A 19420-nucleotide genomic window follows, 5' to 3' on the forward strand; every position below is an offset into this window, starting at 1 on the left:
ACTTGAAATGTCCCAGAAATTACTTTGTGGACTTCAGCACAGGCAACTGATATATATTGTGAAAGCATTCCTGGTTCAATTAAAAAGGTACTGGAGCACAGGCACCCAACGCAACTCGGAACCAAAGATGCAGGATGTCCAAGTGTCAAAATTCCTGTCACAAAGGCTGTGCCTGCCTGTAGATGGTGCATAGAGGCACATGTACATCAGTGGTCCTAGCTGGACTCAGACTGCTGGTCCTGCAGCTCTGCAGCTGGAAAATACTGGCTTGGTTTGGTCTCAGGCGCTTTCCATCAGTAACTGTCCTTGTTTTGGCCGTGGTTTGGATAGTAGTCATACCCCCCACGAGTCCAAACAAGTGGATGACTGCAAAAAGCTGTCATATTCTTAATCACTTTGTTCATGTCAGACTGTGACAGGTAAACAGTAGCACATCTGTTTTTTATGTTTTTTACCGTCATCTACCGTTGAGAATATCATTTTTCTGCACGTTGTGGCCTGTGTGGGTAACTTTAACACATCCAAAGCAGGGCTGTTGTTTCCAGTCATTGGATAACGTCGGTCAGCACACACACAGAATCTCAGTGAATCTAGAGATGGTTATTAAGTATATCAATTTTGAATATGAAATCTTTGTGTAATTTATGATGGGCCTGTGTTTCATAAGCCACTGATAATATTTGCAGTACATTTAACATTTGTAAATATATGACCACACAAAACAGCCATTGATTTTTTTTTTATTTTTTTCTTCAAGGGGAAATGTTATTTTTCTCTTTGTCATAGTCCTCAACTCTTCTTGTCCTTCAACTTTGCAAAACACTCCCCTTTCAACTCCTCCAACTCAGGGAAAATACAAAGAAAACAAAAACGAATACGGAAGGATTCATCAGGCCTGAGCAAAACACTGTTTCAGTAGTATGGGGACAACCTTCCTCCCCTCTCCTGTTCCCCCCAAAACATCCCAAGAGTTAACAATCAACACAAGTCTATGGACAGCCAATAGAAATAGAATACATACAATGCACATTTTTATAAACTCATGTCCATTCTATAAACTCTTTGCTTATATGAATCACTCTTCATTGGTCACAGTTCTCTTGATAGTTGGTGAGCTCCGTTACATTACTGTCCTCTGGTGCTCCCACCACCGACCACGCCCGAGGCCAAATATCATTGCACAGGAGGGACCAATAGCACAAGGCTGCGTGAGCTGGCTTTGGTACAAACATGATCAACTGTTGGTTGCCAGTGTTGAGTGTGGCGGAAGAGCTAAATCAGGGCCGATTCTCCCAATAACAAAAGCTGAAGCTGGAGAGACCAAGATCATTGCAATGGTGAGAACGTTTACCGAAGATTATTCTCGACAAGCCCTTATCCATCTCCCTCTCCGCTCAGACGTCAGCAGTCCAGACAGGGCAAGCAGGCACAGTTCCTGTTCAGAGTTATTCTATGATCTGTTTCGTATTAACTTAAGGCAATCAAACTCAGCTGTTAGTACTTCCACTTTTTGCTGAAAGACTGAGAGGAGGGGAAATAACACAATAAATATATGTGTAGGTCTGCTAGCTCTGCCTTGTCCTCTTCACATAGTGTAAATACCAGGGATGTCATTTGTTAGTACTAAGAAGTTAATGTGTGGAAGGGAGAGGTCACCTCAAAGCCTGACTGAGATTTACAATACTGCAGTAGTGGCATAAATAATAATAAAAAAAAGCACAGTGAATCATCTGTAAATGTGTGTGTTTACTGCTATGCTTATGTGAGCATACACCACTCGGGTTCTGCTGCAAAGGCAGCTAATGGTTATTACTTACTATACATGATCACACCTATCGCCAGTTGAAATACTGTATTGTACATTAGGATTGAACAGCAGGATTCGTTGGCTGCAGTTGATCAGTTGGTACCAGTGAGCTTGAGCTTTACAACTGGCATTTTACAAGAAAGCGTGCTGGTCTTTGATCCTTTTCATTGGAATGGAATCATCATAATAAGCATAATAATTAATCAGAATCATCATAATAATAATAACAACATTAAGAATATACAAATGATGGATACAGAAGTGATACAAAATACCCTACATTAAAACAAACAAAAATGAAAACAAGATACCACAATCAGACATGCTTCAAAGCGGTTATGTTTGGCAAGAAAGCAGTTTCGTTGTATCATAAAAACCTCACAGTGAAAATAGTTATGCCCCTTCAGGATTACAAAGCACAGTATTCAGTCAAAATCAATATATATTTCTTTCCTTCATCTATTTCTTCTTCATAGAAGAATCAGGCTGTGTGGTACCACTGTGTTGAAATCCCCTCTGATGGCTCTGGGACAACTAGCTGATCTAAGTTCCTTCATTTCCATTTGCACCAAAAAAATACTTCTCTGAAAGGGAAGGAGCAGTCGATGGCAACATACTGTTACGGCTGAAACCAGCACCGGCACGCTGGCTGCTCAAGCTCTGAGGACCCAATCTGACATGAGATGAGGATGATCCCAGCTGGAGCTACTTCTACTCCTCAGAGAGCGGAGATAAAAATATAGATTTCAGATATCACCTTCTAATAACATCCTTAGTCGTCTTTAGTCATTTTGCGTTAGAGGTTGAGGGCAATATCAATTTAGAGTTAAAGTGATCGGCTCTTTGCTGCCCGAATGACAGACAAAATAAATAAACTTTACATATTTTATGAAAACAATGAAGCAGTCATTGCTGCCAGCAGTTGGGCATAAAGACAGGGGGTTCAGGCCTCCTGCCGAAAAAAACAGAGGCGGTGATCATTGCTGACTTTAGCGAGAACATATCAAACATGTCTTGCCTTGCTTTTAGTAAATACTTTAGTCTTTGGTCAATATATTCCTCCTCAGTTTATACATATATTCATACACACACAAATATGCATGTACATACACACTGATAAACGTGTAATAAACTGGATATTTGTGCACGTATGTATTCACACTTTTTCATAAAGGACCTTTTGCACAAAACATTGAGATCAAAATAAATAATTAATCCAGAAACAAAATATGAGTACCTGTTCATAATTCATGTGAAATAAAAATTACCGAAAAAAAAAAAACAAACAAAAAACACAAAGTAAAATAAAAAGTAGCCTTATGTACAGCGTTAATTTTCTTTTGACACAGGCTAAAAGGCTTTGTTTTAAATAAACAGACTTTGCATCTTTCAAGAAGCCTGAGAGAGAGGCTAGACATGAGAAAAACACTTGTCCTTCAACATGTACGTGGGCCAAAATGGCTGTCAAACGAGAACATTTTCCTCTCATCAAGAACACTTTCCTTTTGAAGTCTTAAAAGTTTTTTCCTCTTTGCTTGGGATTCAAGTGATGGCGTCTCTAGATTTTAGCCATTCGCTCGCACTGTGAGTCCTCGCTCAGTGCTGCTGTGTCCTTGCAGTGGGGATCATCCCGGCATCTGCTGCTGCCATGGCTGCTAACTGTTGGGCGGTCCATCATTCAGGAAGTAGGTTGTCATTTCCCCTTTACCTTTGACCTTTACCACCCCACGACACTCCAGCACGTACCCTTTGCTTGCAAGCACCTGGTGGAGGTCTGTAGTCACCTGTGAGCAGAACAGAAAGCAGTTCATTGCCATTCATTGTATTATCATAAAGTCTGATGTTTCCCTCAGCTCTACTGGGTTATTCAGCTCATTGTTTTAATAACTGAATACATAATTGAATTTACAGATGCCCGACAATCAACAAAAAGTCAACATTAGAAACTTCACACAGATAGAACTTATGGCAAAGCAGTTGTATTGAACTGCAACACATTGTATATTTTTTAATCAAGTGACCATTGAATATAACATTATTTAAATATTTCATAAAATGTATTGTTACAATCTTACTTACATTCTAAAATGACACAAAACCGATTCTATTCACAGCTTGACTTAAAAAATGTAGGTCTGAATTTTAACAGCAGTCACAGAAACACACCTGTATGCGGTCCGGTACACCTGTGCTGTCCATACGACTGGCCACATTGACCGTGTTTCCCCAGATATCATACTGGGGCTTCCGTGCACCAATGACCCCAGCTACCACTGGTCCAATGTTCAGACCTGGGAATGAAAGGCAAAAACATTACACTGCATCGACAAAACAGCTGCTGTTATACATTAGAGAACATGAAATTTCTGTGATCTCCAAACATTGTAACCTTCAGCTGGAAAAACATGGTATTGTCTTGTTTGAAGTCAACACACTGAGCTCACCTATCTTCATCTGGAAGTTGTTGAAGGAATGCTCGTTGATGTATTTCATCTGCTCCCTCAGTCTCATGGCGTAATCGGCCAGTGCAGTAATATGGGAACGGCCCTCCTTATCGTAGGTGGAGTCATTGAGACCAGAGGCCGCCATGTAGGTGGAACCAATGGTCTTGATCTTCTCTAGCTGCCTGTATTTCTCCTCACTGATGATCTGAAAACAGATGGTCGTTAAAATGGTGGTCAAAATTAGCTGTGAGCAATGATCAAATCTGCCCACCGAGCTTTACAAACACGCCCAAACAAACTTTACCTCATCAAAATCAGCAATGATCTCGTTGAGCAGCCGCAGACACTCCACTCCCTCGTTGTTGGCCTCCAGCTCCACGTAGAATTCAGAGAAATTGCTGATGGAGGCGAACATGACAGCCACACACTCGCAGGACTGGTAGTAGAGCTCGTCATTACGCCGCTCACGCGCCAAGAAGTGAGCGGCCACGTCCTTAGGCAGAATATTATGGAGGAGGCGACGATTGTAGGCTTGCAGCTCCTCCATCTCCTCCTTCTCCTCTGTGGCCTGGGAGTGAAGGCTCTTTATTAGATATATTCTGCTTTTTATGAAAGCTGTAGTAGATGTCTAACAGGGCCAAGGTGTAGACAAGACGAGGGATAACCTATGACAACACACTGAGACAGCTCTATCTTGTTTATTGATGGACAACTTGAAGGCTTTACAGAAACGTGAGGGGATTCTGTTTGTTGTCAACATGGTCAGGTGGCGCCCTCTAGTGGACTCTGTACATACCTGTAATTTCCACAGGAAGTCGAGGCGTGCAGTGGATTCAACCTGCTGGGCGTGCAGGTACAGTGCCAGGACAAAGACTGTGAGGATCACTGGAGTCATGACCCTCAGGGACACTTTGGTCACAACAAATGGGCTGCAAAGTGACAGACACATGGCCAGATTAATGGACGGCAGATGAACTGGGGATAAAAGTTTTTAAATAATAGAATAAGAGATAAAAATGTTCTTAAGTAATACTGAATGTAATCTTACCACTGGTTTGTAGTTTCATTGAAACTGGACCTAAAAGTGCAAAAGAAAAAAAATCAGTCTGGTCGATACAAGTTCAGCAAATAATCATTATATTAATGTTTTAATACAAATTTAAATTCTTACCATTGAGCACTAGTTTCATTTAAATCACTACAAGGGAACAAAAACATAACTATTTAGTGAAATATACAAACCTCTGACATAAAACTAGAATCAAGTTGTACATTAAAAGTCACATATGCTTTAATTATTGGCACAACTAGGGATGGCATCCAAGTAGGACTATCCTCAGTTTGAGGAAAATATGCATGTTAAAAGACCTTTTTACCTTTAACAAAATATGCACCACTGCTCAGTGCCCTGGAGCTCATATAATGGCTTTGCCTTAACAAAAACAGTCTAAAGTTGGAAAAGTTTCACTCATTAGAATAATACCCAGCTGCCAACTTTCAATATCCAATTTTGGAGAATATTTTGTTTGGTATTACAAAGTGTTGAGATTCAATAACCAGCCTACATTGAAGACATGAAAAAAAAGCCCAGTTTTACACATACAACATTACCCCGAGCTCCCCTCCACATCAGCATCCAGCCTGTGGCACTTACATGGCATTGGAGGTGACAAAGAGGTCCGCGTTGTCGAATAGTGCTACTTGTGGCCACTCCACCAGCAGCAGGAAGGTGAGCTGGATGAGCAGCATGAGGGCCAGCTTCCCTATGCTGCTGATCTGCAGGAACACTGAGCAGGCCAGCAGCGTCAGCAGCACACTGTAGCTGAAATACTGGCACAAACAGGAGAGCAGCATCACAAAGAGGTATTATCAACAACAGATCGCAGAGAAACACAAATGCAAATGTGACATTTTCTTGTTGAAATGGCTCGACCAGTTGCATAGGGAACACAAACAGTGAAGTGGCAACATACAATGAACTCACCTCAGGAAAGGGGCAGGAGGGGCCTTGGCTAGGACAGATCTCTAGACCCCCTTCAACAGACACATTCAAGCTGCGGATCAGACAGGGCGTCACCAGCGCTGCAGAGGTGTTCAGCTTCTCGGCAACGCATTGCGCCAAGCTCGTGGTGTCACAGGCAAACTGCAGTGAAGCCAAACATACACACATGGTCAAATGATTGACACATATGGTTGAAATACTGAATGGATACGCTGTCTCTCTCGTTGGTTTAGCTATCACTTACCATATTAACAAAGGCAGAGATGAAGACGAGGATGATGGTGAATACTCCAACCAGGGTGCTGTTGGTGCGAGACTGGACAATCTTCTTTGAAACAGTCTGCATTGCAGCTGGAAAGAGCTACAAGAGGAAAAATAAATAATTTACACATGAAACAGACAGTGCATTCACGGATACATTAAATATCTGTTTGTTTACTACCTTGATGCACGAATATATGGCACAGATGAAAAGGATGTTGGCGAGTATGATGAAGATACTGATGTAGATTCCCAGCATGACCGGGGTGCTGCAAGGAGGAATACAGAAACAGAGGGTTACAGAGAGGCATTCAGGGTGTTTCCACTACTAATCTGCTGGTTTGGTTCATTTGGGCTGCTGTGAAAGCTTCTAATCAAACTCCACATTCAGTTGGATTCACATCAAGTTTGTTAGTTATGAGTTAGTTATGTGAAAGCAAAGCAGACCGACCACCACATATCCGTTTGAGCATGAATTCCAAAGCTAAACTTCTATTAATCCAGCTGCTGATTGTTAAGAAAGCATTCTATATAAGTAATGACCTGCATGTAATTATTCAAGTGTACAGGGATCTACCCGTATAGATCAGATCAGAAGGTGATCAATGGCCCTTTGTTATGCCAAAGCAGCCCACAGCAGATTTTTACACCCAGTGCCCACATTGTGTAAGTAGTTAATGTACTTGCAGCCATCTGTGCACCCATGGGCATGTGGGTCTAAAATGAGGTGTGGTCAGCCACAATGTTGGTGCATTGCTATCTTGAGACAGCAGAAACTGATTGCGCCACTGACCAACAAAAACCTGGTCTACAGTCAATGGCACAGTATTTTCCTGCTCCCATAGATGGTCTACTTGTGACCATTGCCGGATTATGCGCCGTTCAACGAGCAAAAGTGGAGTTGGATGGCATAAATGCAACTGTGTCATGCACTTTAGACCATGCACTATAGATACAGTTCAGCAGGAGTTAAAACAGAGGTGTGTCAGGCTTGTGTCCTACTCAGTTTATCAATAACAAGTGATACACAGCTATAAGCTAACTATCCACTTTTAATATTACGGAACAAAGCACTCTCTTGGTCCTGTTTCTTTGAGGACATACAGATACACAAGGTCCTGATGCAGTCTGGACTAATAATTTTCATAACATTTTTTTGGCAGCTCTGAAAATAAATAAAAACGCAAGATGCTTAAAATGCAACACGAGGGATGATAGACACTAAAACCGTGTAACACCCGATAGACTTCATAGTTAAAAGGCATCAATGCATAACTCTTTTACTCTGTCCAGACCAATTTAACCAAACTACCAGTGTGAAAACAACGATACACAGTTCATATTGGAGGATCTAAAGTATGTGTGAAGTACTCACTGTGGAAAGATAACAATCTGTATGAATGATATGAAGCAGAATACTAGCAGAGTACAGGCAACGTAGCCTCCAAATCGATCGTCCACCTTCTTGGAATACTGCAACAGGAAGGAGCAGAAGAAGAGAGTCAGATATGAGCAGCAGCCGGAAAGCACAGATGATAATCAGGGGTCTCGGCTGGAACCTTTTTCTCCAGGCTTGAAGTCTGGAAGGTGAGCAGGAACTTCTTGACGTGGTCTTTTCTTAGCTGGTCAATGCTGCGAGCGTCAATGGCTCGCCCCAGAAATTCATCCACCTCATCCTCCGGATTCATGGCCTCCTGAACGCCACGGCTACAAATAGATAAAGAGGTTAATGAAGTGCAGTAAAACAGTGCAGCAGTTTTCACATGTGTAAGCATCACAAGTCAGTACTCACTTGTCTTTACTGGAGGTCTCATCGATCCCCTGAAGAAGAAAGATAAAAAATATGAGTGTCATGGAGAAGCTGCAGCCGGCCTCGGTCACCGTGAAGGAGAGTGTTGATTCGGAGTCTCACCATTTGTCTGAAGACTTTGGAGTCTTTGGTCCTGGAGAAGGTTCTGTCGGGGACCCAGCGTGGCATCAGCCCTTCATTAGAGTTGGCTCTCGTCCGCTGCATCTTAGCCATCATCGCCTTCTCCTCCTTCTGCTCAGAGGGAAGGAGATGAAAGCTTGACCAACTGTTCTCATGCAACACAACGCAGTGAATGACAATATAAATGACTAAACACATTGGAAGAGGTCTTTTTCATTCTGGCTTTTATTACGCCCACGAGGGAAGCTTACAGTCAGTTCAGGATCTAATCATTCACAAATCTGTCCACTCTCATCTGCTAAGATAACGCCTCTATGGTTCTGCTTCCTTCACAGCTACAGTTATTCCACTTGTTGATCTACACCTTGCTGTCACCGGCTTAAAGCTTCTGGGTTCCATTTACTTTCTTCGTTATCTCTTCATTAGTTTTGGTCAGATATGAGGTTCTTTTAGCCTCCACTGGAAACTTTGCTCAACGTTTCAACTTCAAATTTGTAGACGCTGTTCAGGAAATGATTTTTTGGAATGGAAAACATGAATACTGAGTAGAATTCTGAGAATATGGTTTGAAGATTTATAATCTGGAATGACAGTCTAAGAAAAAAATAAGAAATTCCCCCAAACTTGCTAAAACTGGGTGATGGAGAAATGTTTTTCCATAAGCACTGCCCCCTTAATGTTCCTCTCCAGGCATTGGTACACACACTTGATGGTGAAAGTTTGAAGAGCCATTCATTTAAAGTAATTCCTCATTATGTTGTTGGAATAAGACCTGTGTGGCCGACTTTATATTACAAGTCTGAAACAAAAGATGTGGTGCCATCACAGCATTTAAGCAAATATGTTTCATTCTCTATTCTCAAGTTTTACGTTCAAAGATTTATTTGTCACATACTCGTTTTTTCAACATGTGCAGTGAAATGTGGGTGTAAAGCATGTGCTAAAAGGCTAATGTGCACTCAAAATGCTAAAGTGCATTTTTTCAGTATAGGGCACAATGTTTAAATTCCTCCTGAACAGCATGCCATAACAGACCTATTATATTCTTATTAAGCCATGTGTGTTTTTGTGCACTGACCCGTTTCTGGCTGCAGCCGAGGACCAGGAAGGTCTCGATGCTGTTCTCCTTCAGATACGCATTCCTCTCTCCTCCAAAACCTGGTTCAACCTCATAGTCTCCATTAAGATACTGCAACGTGGCCTTAGTGATGTGGATCCGGCTTCAAAGAGACAAAAACATAATGATTTTCACATAAAACCTGCATGTGTGTGCTTTTTTTTTATACAACTTTCTTAATATATGCATAACTTGGGAAAATTGGACACACTGCAGCTCCAGAATACAACATAACAGGTCGGACACATAAGAATGATGAAGAATGAATGATATTAAAAAATAACAGAATTGACAAAACATCAATTTTTTGTGCTTTCTGAATTATCTTTATATGATTGATTTGCTACATGGATAAAGGTTATGCAGTATTTTAAGTGAAACTCCTTCATTTCATTGGTTATAATCAATCTTAAGGATCTTTGTGAGCATGGAAATTCTGTTGACCACCACTAAATGGCCTCGGGTTCATAGCTGCTGCACACTGTGTTGTATGGTTTTTCAAATATGCAAACTGTAAATGTGTTTGTGCTTATTTCCCTCACCCTGCTTTGCCTCCGGCCTCCATGTGATTGGCCAGTGTGACATCGTTTGACCACACGTCAAACTGCCACTTCCTAAGTCCCAGCACGCCGCAGTGCACACGCCCACTGTGAATGCCAACACGCATGTTAACGTTGACCCCCGTCACCTCCCGCACCAACCTGCAGACACACAGCGCAGATGATCAGTGTCTTCTGTACGGCACGAGGACAAAACTTTAACAAACTCCAGTGCAAACACCACACATATGCAAACGCCACTTCTACTCACGAGATGGCCTCTATCATGTCAACGCCCATCTCCACGCAGCAGTGGGCGTGGTCAGCCCGGGGCTCAGGCAGCCCGGACACACAATAATAACAATCACCCAAAATTTTAATACGTAGACAGTGGTTCTCCTGGGAAAGAGAACAGAAGAAGAACAAGAGAGAGAACAGGGATGACAAGAGATGAAAAAAAGGTTATCAAAGTGTTCAATAGGACGAGTGTTAGACTGATACCACTGTCATATCTGTCTGTTAAGGACGACGCTACAGCCAGGAGGCAAATTAGCTTAACATAAAGACTGGAAGAGGCGGCACTGTGCATGTGTTCCTTACCGACGCCAGCTTGTCGAAGCGGGCAAAGAGTTCATTGAGCGTCATCACCAGCTCCTGAGCCGTGCACTGAGAGGCCAGGCTGGTGAAACCCTCGATGTCTGCGAACAGAATACTGAGGACGAGATCAAGAGGTGGAAAGACAGCGTGAGACGGGGAGACACAGAAAGCAGACCGGCATTAATCCTTGCCGATGATCAAGCATCTTCATTTAGTATTAGTGCTGAAATTTTAGCATCAGCAACTGTGCAATTCTAAGATCACGACACAGCAGCGGTGCTACATTGCTGTATGTTACTATGAGGGCTGCTGACCTTGAGAGAGGCAGGAAGTTTGACCTCAAAGTCTTCTGAAGGAGATCTGTGCCAGTGTAGTGTGAGTGTGTGAGTGTGTGTGTGTGTGTGTGTGTTTGTGTGTGCATGAGAGGTGGGAGAGAGGGACTGTGTGCACTGTGTTTGCTCAGTGCTGTAATTGAATGTGTGCTGAAGCTCTCCATCTTTGGGGATTATCTTATCTTGGCTGCTGGTGATTAAGTATTCCCTCACTAGTGTTAATTAGCCTCCACTCTGCCAAACCACTCTACCCTCTTCTGACTCTGTGTGTGCGTGTGTGTACGCATGAATGTGTGTGAGTCACTCTCAGGAAGAATTAGGGAAGAATGTTTGTTTTGTGGTGAATTTTCTGGGATTAAGCAAAACATCTTAACATGTATTTTCCTGTTGGAGAACGACATGACATGATAGATCATAGCAGATCATATCACGCACTCAAAAGCTGACTCTACCACCCGAAAGCAGGGCCCATCAAGTACGAGATGTTTTAATTGATATGTATAAATTCATGAATTCGTGAACCGAAGCGCTGAGGCTGACCTGACATTGTCATGTTTCTGGATATAGATCTTATGGAACATCATGTCTTCCTTCTTGGCATTGATGTCAGCCTTCATCTCCATGGCAACATGCCTTGGCAATACTGAAAGCAACAGACGCTCCTGGAAAACACACACAAAAGAAACAAAATGCAGTTTGTGTCATTCCCAGTGTTACTGTCTGTTTGTGCAATGTGTCAAGTGTGCGCCCACGTCTGTAGACGTGTTCTTGTTGAGTTAGTCGTGAGTTTTAGGGCCTTTCCACACCTGAAAGTCTGACCCAAGGTTAGCGTTTTTGTTAGCGCACTAAAGAACTATACACGACACACCCTGTCACCATCACACACATGAGCTGCTGTTCTCCAAACGACTGGTTCGTAGACAGGCGTGTCTGACCTCGTTACCCTGTTGTCGATCAGTTCGGCTCTCTGTCTCACCCTCTCAGAAAATAACTAAAAGGTTTGGGATTTTTGTGAGTTTTTTCCAACTGGCTCTATAAAGTCAATGGACCAAAAGTCAGTTAAACATCTGCTCTCCTCCTCTCCCCATGGCTCATTTTGTTTTGTTGCTTTGTTTTTCCTTTTTCTGGGTCTGAAGACAGCCTGACAGAATTTCCTGTAATTGGTCTGAAAGTATCCAAAAAAATGTTTTCACACTAGAAATGAACTGAACCACGGTTCAACTCGACCTGGTCTGACACCACCTCTTTTCCTCTGGACCGGGGGAGGTTAGGTGTGAAAGGGCCCTCAGACTTAATTCAATAGTGTTTTTGACCAGTTCTTATTTCTTCAAGGGACTAGTTCAAGATTATGCTTTGGGCTAAAATTAGAGTTAAAACTAGGTTTAGTTTTAAGGAAAAAGTTAGAGGATACGTGCAGTGATATTCTTCATTTTTCTCACTGTCGACAAACGCCATGAAAAGACAATGAACTGATCCTCTTACTAGTACTATCTCTGTATCCAAAGCCTCACATATCTTATTCCTCTGCACCAGAGCTCCATTGTTTCCCAAAAACTATTAAACACACACCAATGGGCCAGTTTAGTTTTAGTTTAGTTTAGTTTAGATCCAAAATACACCATCCTCTGCTGCCATTAAAGGTATAGTATGCAGGAATTGCTGGTTAAACACAACATTGGCCCCTCCAATGGGCAGCGATTCAAGTGCGTTGTACCTGACCACATGTGGGAAAATGAGTGATGAGTTATCCTGCAACTATTTTATAATAATGTGTTCATCATGTGCAAGTCTCATTGTTTGTGTATATGAACGAAGAGCTACACTAACAGTTGGATTACTGGCTCTAATTAGCCAGCGAGTTTAGCCATCATCAGTCGAGTTTGCTAATAGGCACAGTAGTAGTCAACGATTATGTGTCATGGTCATAATGTAATTACAATGTCGAGTAATCTGTTGAGTAACAGAAAGCAGTCAACAGGCTAACAGCAACATTAGCTAATCATCTTTGTGTCTACATGAGAATTTAGTGCAACATCAAATGCATTTACTTCTGTTTGAATGTTGTTTGCAACCAAGGGCAGCTGTTTCAGAAACTGAAACTGAGCCTTTTTTTTTTTTTTTTAAACTAAAAACTATATATATATATAAGTGACCCAATTTCAAAGATTTACCCTTTCAGTGGGAACAAATGGGCCTGTCAATCACTGTACCTGCTTCCACGAGCCCAACAGGAGAGAAGGATGCTGATATTAAGAACAGGCTGCAACAAATGTTGGAAGAGGGGCAGCCGTCTTTTTATTCTGGCCAGTATGGTCTTACATACATACAGACAGACGTGTGCAGTGTCTGTGCTGGTTCACCTGTTGTTGATTCTCCCTCTGCAGATGTAGTCTGGCCTGGATGTATCCTCTGGTCTCCTGGAATGCTTGTCTCTGGGAAACCTCTGCAGGGTAGTGGGTACAGATTCCAATGATGTTAGTGCACAGGAAGATCAGGACATTAGCACTCACCTGGAGAGAGGAGAGAGGAGGGAGAAAGAGGTAAGATGCAACAAAGGAAAGAGGATTCTGCTAATCCTGTGAGACAACAGAGGCAGCAACTCTGAATGATTTAAGCACAGATTGTGTTTTCTCATCAAACGAGACAAATGATTCGTTTCTCGTGTACCAATGTTGTTGTTATTGCTTCCGGGACAAAATGGTTTCATAAATCAGAAGCTGAGTGTGTGCTGTGAGAGAAAAGTGCAGGGGATGAGATATACACATTTAAATCGAGTAACTAAATTATTTTATCTTTGAAAAAAGCAGAGATGTATTTTCTTTTTTTCTTTGGGTTGAACCTTAAATCATAGTAAAATCATCTGGTTGACTGGTTTTATTGACGGTGAGAGTAATAGTGACGCTGACGGAGATCAGCACATCTCAAGTGCTTGACTTTACCGGAAAATCCTTACATAAACAGACATAAAAACATTAAATGGTGACAGGCCTTTATCACACTCTTTGTAAAGGTTAAATTGTGATACCGGTGGCATGGATTTCATTTCCCTGTTTACCTCTTCTCTCTAACATTTCCTTTCCTCATCTCTCTCATGAGACTCGAGGCACACTGTAAGTGCATTACTGCCCCTTTACAGTATGTAAATACAGTCTGTCTGAGACGAAAGTTGACAACTGCGAGAGACACGTGATAAAATCTTTGGTCGTCTGGTCCTTTATCAAACTGTGAGACACGTCCACCAAAAAGCCAGTTTGGACTAAAGAAATTTAGGACACACACACACGCCCACACACAAACCAAAATGATGGAGGCGAAATGAAAAGAAAAGGTTTGTGGTGCTTGTAGTGGCCAAATCTGTCTTATTGTTTTGCTGCATTTTCAGACGGACAACACGAGCTGATGACATGCCTCTGCTCTCAATATACTTTTTATATTTACATGGCAATCTGATAATAGTCAAATTGACGCTGTACAGTCCGACACCTAGATTATATTTGACCCATCTCGCACAGCGTGACATGCAATAGACAACACAATCGTTGTTGTTGCACACTATAAAGGGCTTTGAACCGCATCAATGGGATTAGCAGACAGCGTTTTCAGAGGATGTTTTCAGTTGTAGATCAGTTAATGAAATAAAACTAAATATTTGTGTCAAGGCTTTCTACAAATATGAAATATCCTTTTAAATACAGCAGTTCAATTCTGCTTTGTCATGCAACGATGTCTGTATCAACTCACAATACTCAGTGATTACGCTGAGTTGAGTGGGCATGAGAAGGTGTTACATCCTGTATCAGACACCAGCGGGAGCAAAGAAAAGGGTTTCAGATCTAACGTGAAGCCTTCTCAATGTTTCTGCTTCTTTTCTTTCTGCAGTATTTCTGAGCCATGCTTAAACAGCACTATGGAGCCAGAGTCTTTTACACACTGACATCTCCTGGGTAAAAATGGAAATACACAAAGGCCAGGGGGTTCTGTTCATGATGCTGTAATACTGTGCCTTCACTTCACACTTCAGCACAAACAGAGAGAAACAACATAAACACATGAATAAAAAGGATCGTTCTTTTCACATGCTTAATGTAATTCTGTTCTATTGGCATCGTCTCTTACACAAGAAACTACGGCTTCAGTTAGATCGCAAGAACAAGACATGAGGCATCCTTATCGAATGTCTCAGCCTGAGGAAACCTGAACTCGATATCTCACATCCAACTGAAGCGTTGGTGGATTGTTTTGATCCAGCTGTAGTTCCTACAAAACATTAAAGAGAAAGCTACTATTTTCCTTGCCAATTTTTTTTTTGTACTTCAGGATCGAGGTGAACAGAAGTCTGCATAATTAATCACAACCAGGAGTTGTCGTTTTTTTAACCCATTAGCTTCGGTGGAGTCGTCTCAGTCTAAAACGACTGTTGCATCATGTTATGTGCGGAATTCATGAATCGGCTCCCTTTTTGATGCAAAAGTTAATGTCCTCCAGAGAGACGTCTTTGTGCGATCCAGACTTAAAATTGAAGGGCCTTCCTAATTCTTAAATTTTACACAACATGAATGATATCTTCAAATCTGAAATATTACTTCAGGGGCTTGTATTTTAAATCATAAAGGTGATTAGTGGTGAAAGATGTTACTGCAGCTGTTACTATTATCATTATTATTATTATAAAGTGAAATCTCTGAGAAACATATCGGAGCAGAATCTTTGAAAGTCGTAGGAAACTGTTTTCTTTATCCAGCTTAAAAGTTTGATCTGGAGGAAAGTTACGTCATCTGTGTGGCTCGTGTTGAACAAATATGTTCAGATATTTTTCATAGACCAAACAAAAACAAACTCCTCTGTCTTATTCCTGGTTTCCAGAATTATAACACGTCTTTCAGCATGATCCAAGTCACTTCAGTACCTTTCATTGTGAAGACTCATTGTTGATCTACAGACATTCATCACTACTCATCCTCATCTGTTTTGATCACCATGCTTCCTTTCCATTTTTGAGAATGTGAGAACCCTTTCCAAAGGTGTGTAAAAGCAGTTTTAATGTTATACTTCAAAATATCTGGGAATTAGTTTTGAGACTATCTGACCAAGAGAAAGGCTTGTGTGCATCTTTACATGTGTCCATTGTTCATAAAGTGCACGCGGTAAAACAAAAGTGAGCAGAGACGATAAATATAGAATACTTGGTAAATAAAAAAACTGTGCAATCCTGAAATATTTGCTACTGTCCTCACATTAATCAAAAGAAAGACATTTAAAGGAAACTTGCATGTAAACAGGGGAACATGAATGAATGAAAATATAGAGGGTGGCTATAAAAGAATAATGCGAACAGCTTTAGAGGGTAAAGGTTCCCCAAGGTGACATAGTTTGCAGAGTATTACAGACAAGAATAGAAACAGATGGGTAATGGACAGATGAGTTTTAAAAGAAAGTAAACAAGGAGTGGGCTAAAAAATAGAACAGCGGTATAATGGACAACACAGATAAAATGGAAGACTGACAGATGTGGAGGGCAGGAAGGAAATGAGTGGTAAGGAGCAGGAGGAGGAAGGAAAAAGACAATGAGAGGACGACAAGAGTCAGAAGAGTGCCAGTGAGTGAGGTCTGCAGAGAGAGAGAGAGCAGGACAGATATGGGCCACAGTGACATTAGGCAGATGGCTCACAGCGCTCAGCTCTGTTTACATTACTCTCACTGATCAAGCAAAAACAGCCACGAGACAAAAGTGAAGCCTGCAGCACGGCGTGCGTTTGCAGGTGAACTCCTCCTGTCAGTCTGTATGTGAGCAGTCCGTGAATGTGTTTTCTCTCTCCGTATGCAATGAGCTTTGGCTACTCTAACTATTTATCTGCCGAGATTCACTCAATGTGCATATCGCACTTCATGTGTCTGAGCTCACAGGCTCAAACTAATTGCTTGCTTTTCTCAAGAGGGCAAGGGCTAGTGGGTTTACAGAGTACACAGTAAGGTCCTGTGTTTACGCAACAGCACTCCACCTCTTTAGGAGCTCTGCTGGGCAGCGTTTACCTGCTACCTGTGCACACTACCACGCTCCCAATGCGAGGCCACTGCACCTGCTCATGTCCTCTGCTCAACAACACACTCATTTATCTAAACTCATTACTCATTACCTTATCCTGCTGGCCTTTCCTGTGCTGGTTTGGTCCAGCACCATTATAATCATACCAGTACGCATTATAATCGTCATTGCCCGCTCCCTGCCAGGTAGGGTTCAAGGCGAGTTACCAATGGATTACAACCTACTAAAAGGTTTATGTTCGGTTTGTGAAGACTAAAATAAATAAAGCAGGAACTGAATATCACGTCACTGGAAAAGCGCATGTTTTTTTTTTTTGTTTGTTTTTTGCAATGGAAGCGGTCATCATTTTCCCGGGGGGGGTGGGGGGGCATGATGGAAGCAGCCAGCCAGTCTGTGGAGAGGTCCTCAGCCTAATCCCTGGATATCAAAATGGCATTATGTAAGAGCTGCTCTGATCTGGACAGGAGGACAGGCAAAACAGCACACTGGCAATTCAGCACAACATAGATTAAAATGTATTTTGCCACAAAAAGCCCCCAACAGCTTAGGGAGGATATTCAGGCTTAATCAATAAATGATCACCGTGGTTCTATGGCTGCACTGCTGAATAAATGACCACCTCTCTGCTTAACAAGTAAGCCTGTTGCATACCTGAAATACCTCCACAATGAAGTCACAACTCCTCTAACAATGTACATTTTACTGACTGATAACAAGCTAACATGTTGATATGAAGCAGGTATAATTTTTACTATGTCCACTATCTTAGTTTAAGTAGCTAGCATGCTAATATTTTCTGGTTACCACACCACACAGCTGAAGCTGATAGGAATGTCATTAGTCTAAATGTTCAGTATCTCATGTCAATCCACCCAGTAGTTGAGACGAAAGTCGTGGACCAATCAACTGATATCATCCTTGTGCCACACTGCCAGCATGGTGTAAGTGGGGAATACAGATGTCTGCCAGCACAGGACTGGCTGCAAAAAGAAGACTGATCATATGTAAGCTTATGAGAAAATGGCCATACTTCTCACTTCATTTATTACCTCACTAAACAGTTTCTTAATGAGTTTATGGTCTCAATCGCTAGTTTCAAGCCTTCTTCAATACAGCATGATGTTCATTTTGTTAATTATGGTCCCATTTACAGTAAAATAGATGATAAAGCAGGGTGTGCTTTGGGGCTTGGCTAACTTGTGATTGCCAAGTTACTACCACGGCTTTCCCTCCAAATATGGTCACGTCTGGCTCCAAAAACCATGACAGCAACAGCCATAATGCCAAAGTCAAGGCTTCAAAACAGCAGTCCACCAACCAGTGGGTGACATCACGGTGGCTTTAAACTTGTGGCAAACACAACAATGACATCCACCTGCTCATCGCTGGTGATGCCTCAGCAGCAACACTACGCCTCCCCTCCACATCCACTCATCAACGCTCTGCACCTAATGAAACCCCTCTGAAGCGACAGTCTCCGACTTGGATGAGCAGGCGAGGATGAGGGGGGCCAACGGAACATTCAGAACCTTTATTTATAATTTTTCTCCTCCTTTATGATGGATTTAGCACAGCAGCCATTTACTTTAGCAGGAAGTCTGTGGTCTTGACAGTGAGTCTATAAACATTGACTTTTAAGGCCATCGGGCCCCGTTTCAGACTGGGAACGAGTGGGTGAGAGAGCAATGTGGGAGAATATGGACAAATGGGGCATTAAATAGTATCCTACAAACAGACAGACACAAATGCATGTACCGGGATGAGATTATTTAAAGTAGCTATAATCAATATTTTCTTACTAATGGCTACTTGCATGAGAAAGGGGTCAAAAGGAGTTGTGACGAACCCACAGAGAATTACCACCTGCTCTCTCCCCTCCACAGACACAGGTGCACTGTAGTGTACAGACACAGTTAGCGACTAGCTGGTGAACACAGCGGAGCATTTAGCAGCTGAAAAGCCAAATCTTTCTGGGAGGAGTTTGTAGACACTAGTAGAGTTAAAGAGAGTCAATATTGGACTTATTTCACCGAAAGGCCAGAAACGTGACTCCAAATCAATGACAATTTTGCTCCATGACTGATGTGTAAATAAACAACTGTTCGTTAACAGCAAATCAGCAGGAAAGGTGGGAATATGACAGTGACACAAAAAATCTGCTACTGCAGGTTTAAGGGACAAGATACAGGAAAACTGACCAACAGGAAAGCTAATTTAGTCTGTCTGTATGTGCAGTGAAGTAACTAAACAATCCAAAAAAAGACAGTAGGAAGTGACTAATCGTCAGCACTCACAAGCCAATTCCACTTCAAAGCAAACAATCTTAATCAAACTGTCCGGTTTCCGTG

The 19420-nt window shown here is 41.9% G+C and overlaps 1 protein-coding gene across 1 annotated transcript in view; it reads right to left on the reverse strand.

Annotated features, from left to right (window-relative positions):
* Positions 1 to 752: 752 nt before the first annotated feature.
* The window catches only part of adcy6a (adenylate cyclase 6a), a 34931-nt gene continuing 16263 nt past the window's right edge, over positions 753 to 19420 (reverse strand). The window contains exons 4-24 of the mRNA XM_076740475.1: positions 13390 to 13539; positions 11570 to 11691; positions 10701 to 10812; positions 10372 to 10499; positions 10104 to 10262; positions 9523 to 9664; positions 8427 to 8555; positions 8307 to 8335; positions 8074 to 8221; positions 7890 to 7987; positions 6696 to 6783; positions 6498 to 6614; positions 6236 to 6394; positions 5906 to 6081; positions 5423 to 5449; positions 5300 to 5329; positions 5048 to 5180; positions 4556 to 4819; positions 4252 to 4456; positions 3974 to 4098; positions 753 to 3591 (exon numbers count right to left, since the gene is read on the reverse strand). Of these exons, the coding sequence (XP_076596590.1) occupies positions 3463 to 3591; positions 3974 to 4098; positions 4252 to 4456; positions 4556 to 4819; positions 5048 to 5180; positions 5300 to 5329; positions 5423 to 5449; positions 5906 to 6081; positions 6236 to 6394; positions 6498 to 6614; positions 6696 to 6783; positions 7890 to 7987; positions 8074 to 8221; positions 8307 to 8335; positions 8427 to 8555; positions 9523 to 9664; positions 10104 to 10262; positions 10372 to 10499; positions 10701 to 10812; positions 11570 to 11691; positions 13390 to 13539 (2670 nt within the window). The 3' untranslated portion in view covers positions 753 to 3462. The remainder of the gene's footprint in view (positions 3592 to 3973; positions 4099 to 4251; positions 4457 to 4555; positions 4820 to 5047; positions 5181 to 5299; positions 5330 to 5422; positions 5450 to 5905; positions 6082 to 6235; positions 6395 to 6497; positions 6615 to 6695; positions 6784 to 7889; positions 7988 to 8073; positions 8222 to 8306; positions 8336 to 8426; positions 8556 to 9522; positions 9665 to 10103; positions 10263 to 10371; positions 10500 to 10700; positions 10813 to 11569; positions 11692 to 13389; positions 13540 to 19420) is intronic.

This window comes from Chaetodon auriga, chromosome 10, assembly GCF_051107435.1.
Source record: "Chaetodon auriga isolate fChaAug3 chromosome 10, fChaAug3.hap1, whole genome shotgun sequence".
NCBI classification, from domain to species: domain Eukaryota; kingdom Metazoa; phylum Chordata; class Actinopteri; order Chaetodontiformes; family Chaetodontidae; genus Chaetodon; species Chaetodon auriga.